General features: G+C 42.0%; 1 protein-coding gene across 1 annotated transcript in view; it reads right to left on the bottom strand.

Moving 5' to 3' along the window:
* Nucleotides 1–832: 832 nt before the first annotated feature.
* LOC103637336 (CRIB domain-containing protein RIC10) overlaps nucleotides 833–8,323 on the bottom strand; it is a 31,458-nt gene continuing 23,967 nt past the window's right edge. Inside the window, exon 4 of the mRNA XM_020542586.2 lies at nucleotides 833–1,096. Coding sequence (XP_020398175.1) covers nucleotides 1,092–1,096 — 5 coding nt within the window. The 3' untranslated portion in view covers nucleotides 833–1,091. The remainder of the gene's footprint in view (nucleotides 1,097–8,323) is intronic.

Genomic DNA, 8,323 nt, shown 5'->3' with positions numbered 1-8,323 from the left:
AGTTCTTATAGATTGAAGGATATTGACGGCAACGACATACCCAGATCTTGGAATGCGGATGAGCTTCGGCGATACTATGTGTAACATGATGTAATCTTTTTTCATTTTTTCTATGGCACCCTTTTCCTTTCAAGAGGGGAGAAAGGTTTTTAATGGGGCCATAGTTTGTAATTTTTCACTTATCTAGCCCTACGAGGGCAGAATCCCCCAAAAAGGATGTAATATGTAAAATCTGAGCATGCACCGACGAGTGCAAAAAGAAAAACAGGGAGAAGCTCAAAAGACGTACCCAAGGGGATGCAAATCATGATGAAGCTGCAAAAAAGTCGTTCCTAAGGGAGCACAGCGTAAGTTTTCTGCTCAAAAGTCGTTCCTAAGGGAATGCAGAGCCAAAAGCATGATGAAGCTGTAAAAAAGTCGTTCCTAAGGGAGCATAGAGTAAGTTTTCTGCTTAAAAGTCGTTCCAAAGGGAATGCAGAGCTAAATACCACCGAAATAGAAGGTGAAGAAGTTCAAAAGTCGTTCCTAAGGGGATGCAGAACTTAAATACAACCAAAATAGAAGGTGAAGAAGCTCAAAAGTCGTTCCTAAGGGGATGCAGAGCTTAAGACTCAAAAGTCATTCCTAAGGGGATGCAGAGTCTGGGTGTGGCTTCGTGTGTGTGTTTGGGACATTCATTTGCACGTTACATTACATCATTCATTGCATTCATATACATTCATGTAGACATTCGTAGGATCATCATCATCATAACATAAAGCACAAACAGATACTTCAGCTTTGATAACAATGCTTCGATGAGCATGAAGAAGCAAGATATGCTTCGTTGTGTACGAAAAGAAGGGAAGGTGTTTTTTGTCTTTCGCTCAAAAGATATAAGTTTCGTCCACAGCAAAGCAATTTACACATGGAAGAAAAGGTAAAAATATATTACAAGGTATGGACAAATATACAGAGTAGTGTTCAACTCTCGATTACACTGTCTTTAACAGAGATAATACAAATGCCTCTAAAGATCTATGCAGGCAGGCCTAAAAAACAGCATCAGCGGCCCTTCGGAGTCTGCTTCGGATTATCAATCTTCGGCATCATCATCCTACACATAACAAAGTTTTATAAGGTAAAAAGTAATCACAAGAAAAGGTAAGCAATAGGTATAAGTTTCATACCGGTTTAAGCAAACTTCGGGCCTCGTCACCAGCCAAATCTCGACAACCCTTCGCCCAAATTTGAGTTATAAATCTACTCCCTATGCTTCGGGCCTCGCTGGGAATGTCAACCAAATCCGTTGAAGATAGGCTGAAAGTTGGTCTATTGACAATTTTCCCGTGCGTACAACCAGCTTTCAGAAATGTTGCAGTTGTGCCGCGAGAAGCTAGCAGGGCACAGAAGTCACCGTGCCCCGCTATTACTTCGGCAAGCGCCTCGATTTCGCCTTCAATGTGTTCGAAGGTGCTTGATATGTTTTCGGCTGAAGGGGTAAATTTTTCAGCGTTGGCTCCAACTGAGTTGAAAACCTTCTTCAATCGCTGTACGCAGCGACTGCCAAAATCCAGACACATGTTCTGAAGTTCTTTCAAAGATTGTTTCAGTTTCGTGTTTTCGACAGCTTCAGCTTCAAATTTTGTCTGTAATTTTTTTCTTTTTTGTTCGAAGCTCTCTGATTTTTGGAGAAGCTCCCATGTTTAATCTAGCATTTTCGGTTTGCGCTTCTGCTAGGGAACCTTCTATTGCTTGGAGTAGGAAATCTTTCTTTTCAAGAGAAGCTTCGTATTCTTTAATCTTGTTCTCTAGACCCTCAATTATAATTTCGTTCTTTTTATCCTCGAGGTCTTGTTGCATTTGCAGTGCTTTGCTCAGCAGCATACTCTGTACAAATAGACCTTCATCAGCAAATTTGCTTCGTCGCAAAAATAAGTAAAATTTTGCTTCATCACAAGAATTTTACCGTAAAGTTGGAATAAAACAAATTACCGACAATATGTTGTCGTCGGTAGCTGCTGATATCGGCTTCGAGCTTTGGAAAACCAACACTCTTCGATATAGTGCCGATTACCTTCGCCCTAGTACGGTCGTGAACGCATTCCAAGGCCTCTTCATCGATTCCGCCAAAGAGCATGGCTCCTGGCTGGTAGCCACAGGAAATGTCGTATTCCTGTAGCTCCTTCTTTTCAACCTCAGATAGTTCTTGTCCGATCAGGCTCCGAAGCTTGAAATCTTTTTCTTCCGAAGCAGCTTCGGCAATTTTCTTTCCTTTGTCAGGCACTGGGGCCATGACCTGTTCTGCAGCTGCAACTGTTTCTTATGTAGGCATATCCAATAGCAATGTATTAATTCCAGATAAGGTGGCCTCCAAGTTGGTAGCTTCGGTGGCAGCTTCGGCCGATATGTTTGCTTCGGCAGCGGCCTCGACGCTTACAGTAGGTGCTATCTTAGATGTCGTGGCCGATGGTGGCGTCTTTTCAATGGCTTGCATTAGGCTACCAATTATTCGTTTCTTCAGCCCATCTGCCTTCTTTGTAGCCGAAGGTTCTTCTTTCTTCTGAAAAAGCTTCGCCAGTTCCGGTCCCAGAGGGCTTAGCAGCTTGATAGGTAGAGATTCAATCATTACCTTTAAAATTTCTGCCACTTCGGCAGCTGGAGGTGTTGAGGGAGTCTCTTCTTCCTCTTCAATCATCTTCGGCTCTGGGGATTTAGCTTTTCTTTTCTTTAAAGCTGCTACCCTCGGCTCAGGAGAGGATTTTCTCTTCTTTAAAACCTTCTCATCCTCCTTCACCATCCTAGCAGCTTGTCTGCTCAGAACGCAAACAATCCTTTTTCTTTTTGCCCCTTCGACACCCTTGTTGAGCCACTCATAATCAGGGTATTCAAATTTTAGAGCGTCCATTACCCGGTTTAACCTTCGTTTTGGCCGGGTGCTGAAGGCTGCTGTCATTAATTGGTCTTCTTTTTTAGTGTAGTTCCCCAAAATTTCATTGCACATAGTTTCAATCATTTCCAGCCATTCTTGGCAAGGCTCCTTGAACTGTTTCTCAAACTTAAAACGGTAAGGTAATCGAACAAGTTCATATTTCTTCTTTGTTCCCTTTAGCTTTGGCATGGCCCAATCACTTGACGTTGGAGATGTCCTATTGGCCAGGTATTCTTGCACCAGGTCTCTGGTGCTGATCTATTCAGCCACCACCCTGAATTCTACTACGGCCAGTTGGCATGGTGACCCTAGCTGCATGTTGCACAGGGGTCGGGTCATTTCGAAGTTTAGAGATAGCAGAGACATAACCATCGTCATCAGTTTCCCCATTTTCTTCTCATCAGCCTTGATATAGAACCATTCACCTTTCCAGCCGGTTGGCCACTTGGTGCGATAGCTGAGAACTGGAGCCTTCGTATCCTTGTGATACGCAAAATTGTAGCAACCAAAATTTTCATGTAAACCTTCTGCCCTGGCCTTCGTCTGGTAGTGCAACTCGTGCACTCGGCAGAATGCTTCGGCATCTGGGTCCATCCCTTGGCTTCAGAGGGCCCAGATGAAGATGCTGAGCCTAACGAGCGTTAGGGGTCAGCTGATGAAGATAAATTTCAAAAAAAAAATTCAAAACTTCTCCTATCATTTCGTTCAGAGGAAACCGTAATCCTGCTCTAAAAAAACTTTTGAAAACCACTACTTCATCATCCCTCGGCGCTGGGTGGTTTCTTCTCCGGCAAAACGAACAAGTTTCCTTTTAGCTTCTCCAAAGTAGCCCAGCTTCACCATTATGGGCACGTCGGCTTCAGACACAGTAGATTTCTCAAAATCTAGGTGGCTGGGTTTCGATGGGATCAAAATGCTATAATCTTCCTCTTCTTCATCAGCATTTTCTTCTTCAATATCAGCCTGTTCAGCTTCGGCAGCAGGTGTACCTTCATCAATGGTTCCCTCTATCACAACTAAACCTGATCGTTTCATGACTTCAGAAATTGGTGCCATCTCAGTAACTTCGGTTTCTTCTCCCTCACATGACACCCTTGCAGTCGAGCGCACTCTAACCATTTGATTGATTTTTCTCGGTTTTTACGAAGATTGATGGTTCTTGTGCAGTTATGACGAAGCTCACTCTTCTGACGAAGTTAACTCTAAATAATGAAGTGATTGCCTGAGAGCGCAGTAAAAAACCTTCGGCTATGGTTAAATTTTTTAATAGCACAACAGTGCAATAGCAATGAATGTTGTGGTAAATCTGCACCAACCCGTCTGTTCATATAGTGCTGCATGTGGGAAGGTGAATCGTCAAACCGCATGTACTCGTTGAACGGTGGACCACTCGGTACTCGGAAGGCGAACCGCCAGATCGTCTGCACTCGCTGAACGGTGGACCACCTTACGCCTGGAGTATTTTAATCGTTTCTCGGCAACGAGCTCAAGGATTGTGTTTTTCGGACCTTCGGCGTTCCGAAGCCTTTGAGATTTTTCACGGATCGAGCTCGTTATGAAAAACGATCCAGCACCGTGAAGGGGCTACTGTTGGGGGCCTTCTTCTACGCCGAAGGTCCTCTAAGCAAAAACACCTTCAGCAGGACGATATGAACGCATACATAACACGAAGGTATATGTTGAAGCTACAACTCAGAAAGCTTCGGCATAACGATGTGTCTTGAGACGAAGGGCGGCACCGACTTAAAGAGGAAAAGACTGTTCAATCCCTGATAATTTGTGTCATGTTTGTAATTTGTTATCAAGGACGTAAATGTAATTTCAACCGGGCTGTGTCCCGTGCCTATAAATAGGTGAACAGTAACCCTGTACTGTTCACGCTGACTTGTATTCACTCGTTCACGTCATACCTGGATTTTCACCTTTTGTCAAACCGAAGGTATAAATGTAATTCGATATTGTTTATGTTTGTTCATGATGATATTATAAAAATATCCTAATGATGTCATATAATTATTAATGCTTTTTTCCATGTTTCATATGTTTCTACTTTCTTTATTATACACCGAGATGATGAAGGTACGTCCTTCATGACCTTCGTCTGAAGATCATTATATCCTGAGGGAGATAATGCTTCGAAGGACGAAGGTCTTTAACCATTAACATTTCGTGTTGCCTTGTTCTTATCTCATAGCATTTGAGAACAAGTCCCCAACAGGCGGTTTGAACAGTACAAGGGATTTCAAAGTATCTTTGGTTTCTTATTCACTTCATAAAAGTTGTGTTCTTTAGATGACAAAAGTTTGTTGTCTGCTTGTGTTAATCTTAAGGAAGCACTTAAAAGTGGTGAACATTTTCATATTGATGGCAAAGATTTTTTATTAAAATTGCTTCAAGGTTTTATCCCATGGAAACCATTGGGAGTTGCTGCCATTCTGAAGTTTGTGAAACAAATGGGATGTTTTCCAAATGCCCTTGTTGCCTACAGAATTTTACAGACTATGACTGTTGCATCTACGAAGTGGAGCTTTTCAAAATTGAAGTTGTCAAGGTAATATTTGTGCAGTACCATGACACAGGAAAAGGCTCAATGGATTAGTGACAATAGCACTTGAAAATGATGGTTTGGAGAAGGTTAAGTATGAAGATAAAATTGATGATTTTATTTCTAAGAATACTAGGTGATTGATGCTTTTTAGTACAAGACTAGGTATGTGCACGTGTGTTGCCATGAGGCGGGAGAGCATGGGGAATAGCGTCTAGACTACAAATATATTTTTTCTTTTATTTCTAAACACTAAGGTACATGTGGTGTGGTGGTTAGCCCCCAATTTTTGGAGTAGATGAGTGTGGGTTCAAGTACTCGTTCTGCACTAATTTTTTGTTGACGTTGGGCGTGGGGAGGGTGAAGTCATGGTAGCACGAGTGCCCATATTGATATTAGGTTCTTAATAGAGTAGTATAGATTTGTGAAACAAATGAGATGTTTTCCAAATGCCCTTATTGCATACAGAATTTTACTGACTACGACTGTTGCATCTACGGAGTGGAGTTTTTCAAAATTGAAGTTGTTAAGGTCATACTTGCGCAGTACCATGACACAGGAAAGGCTCAATGGATTAGCGACAATAGCACTTGAAAGTGGTGGTTTGGAGAAGGTCAAGGGCCCGTTCGTTTCTGCTGGAACAGACCAGGATTAATTCCAAATCTCCAAAACTTATAGTAATTATTGAAAGAATCCAAGCCAGATTTATTCCACCCCTTCATTCCATGCGAAACGAACAGGCCCTAAGTAGGAAGATATAATTGATGATTTTATTTTTAAGAATACTAGGCGATTGATGCTTTTTAGTACAAGATAAGTTGGACATCGGTAAGAAACACATGTGCCTTATTTGTTTTTTTTCAAAATAACTATTAGCATAGTTGGATCTGAATAGGGCCTTAGGTCCTGATTAATTCTATTATTAGCTAGTTGTTGGGGACTTGTTCTCAAATGCTATGAATCAAGAACAAGGCAACACAAAATGTTAAATGTTAATATCCTTCGTCCTTCGAAGCATTATTTCCCTAAGGATATAATGATTTTCGGACGAAGGTTATGAAGGACTTACCTTCATCAGCATAAAATATATTAATGAAGAAGGAATCATATGAAACATAAAAGATAACATAAACAGTTGTGTATTATTGTCGAATCATTTCCATTTTTTTACGATGGAAAAATAGAAGTGATATCAAATTACAAATGTACCTTCAGCTCGTGAGAAGGTAAAGGTACAAGTGTGACGCAAAAGCCAATGCCAAATCAGCGTGAACAGTACAGGGATACTGTTCACCTATTTATAGGCACGGGTCGCAGCCCATGGAAAATTACAATAATGCCCTTTACATTTATCAATAACTTTACGATAACTCTTCGAGGTCTAATCTGGTTTTTCATCTTTAAGTCGGTTTCCTTTTCCGCCGCTATTCCGAAGCTCTTCTACACACAGCTTCGGCTCTGTGCCAACCTTTGTGCTTCTTCGTACCGTGGCTCTGATCCGAGTCCGAAGGTACCTGTTAATGTACTTTACTCCAAAAACATTGTTAAATCATGTTTTTGAAGACCTTCGGAAGCCGAAGGCCCCCAACAGTAGCCCCTCGCAATATTAATTTGTCAGAATGATAAATTCAGATTGCGAAATGGACGAAGGCTATGAGCCGAAGGTCCGAAAAAACACCTTCCTTTTGCTAGAATAGCAACAGTCATTGGCAAATGGGGCCCTCCAGTTTCCGACATAATGGGTTTATAAATACGGGCTCGCCACAATTTATTCGGCACGCTTTCTTGCCATCTGTTTTACCTGCTCAAATAGTTTTCTGCCTATAAATATTTGGTTGCCTCCCTAGTTTTAAGCTTCGGAAGCGAGAGGCAAAAATTCCGAAGGAATGTCTGAGGAGAAGAAGGTTGCTGCCGAAATGAAGTTGAGTCTTTCTGAAGAGATGCATCTGGGTTTTCTTCGATCTATGTCGAAGACTAATACAGAAAAGATCACTAAAGAAATTTTGGAAGGTTTATCTGAAGATACTGGTGATAGCGACAGTTATGATGCGGATAGTGGTGGTGAAGACTCCAAAAATCGACCTTGGCGGCCAAGCCATGCGGTTTTCGGCAAATCAAGTATTAAAGAAAATCATCTTGTCAACATGAGGGGAAGATATTTCCGGGATTTGTCTGTTGTAAGGGCCGACGAAGGAGAGAAGACTTGCCCAACTCCTGAGGAAAATGAAGTCATAATATTTCGAAGCTTCTTGAAAGCTGGACTACGATTTCCCCTGAGCCGTTTTGTTGTGGAGGTGCTGAAGATATTTGAAATCCATCTTCACCAACTTACCCCCGAAGCAATCATAAGGATGAATATCTTTGTGTGAGCTGTGAGGAGCCAAGGCTTGGAACCTGATGCAAAAAGCTTCTGCAACGTGCACGAATTGTTATACGAGACAAAACCCTGGGGTAAGGAACAATATCACAACAACTTTGGCTGCTATAGCTTCGGCTCTCGGTCTGGGTCAAGCTGCCCAGTGCCGACCTTTCGAAAGAGATGGCCTGGCGACTGGATGACGGAATGGTTTTACGTGAAAAATGACTTGAAATCTCGAGAGGATATAAAGAAGATCATTATGCATCCCATCTGGCAACGCTTCGGCCTGTGAAGGCCGAAGGTGGAAATGAATGAAGCAGCCGAAGAATGCCAGAGAGCCTTCGGAGTTGTTTGCTCTTTTATTGGTACAAGGGATTTAACTCAAGAACATATTGCCTTCGGAGTGTGGCCTCTTGCAGATAATTGGGAAATGCCGAAAGAAACTGTTAAAGAAACTGACGAAGGTGGGCTAGTCCGGTTGAAGTATACATTCAAGTACGGAGACAAG

The sequence above is a fragment of the Zea mays genome, chromosome 8, assembly GCF_902167145.1.
Source record: "Zea mays cultivar B73 chromosome 8, Zm-B73-REFERENCE-NAM-5.0, whole genome shotgun sequence".
Lineage (NCBI taxonomy): Eukaryota > Viridiplantae > Streptophyta > Magnoliopsida > Poales > Poaceae > Zea > Zea mays.
This window is presented reverse-complemented; position numbering and strand designations above follow the sequence as displayed.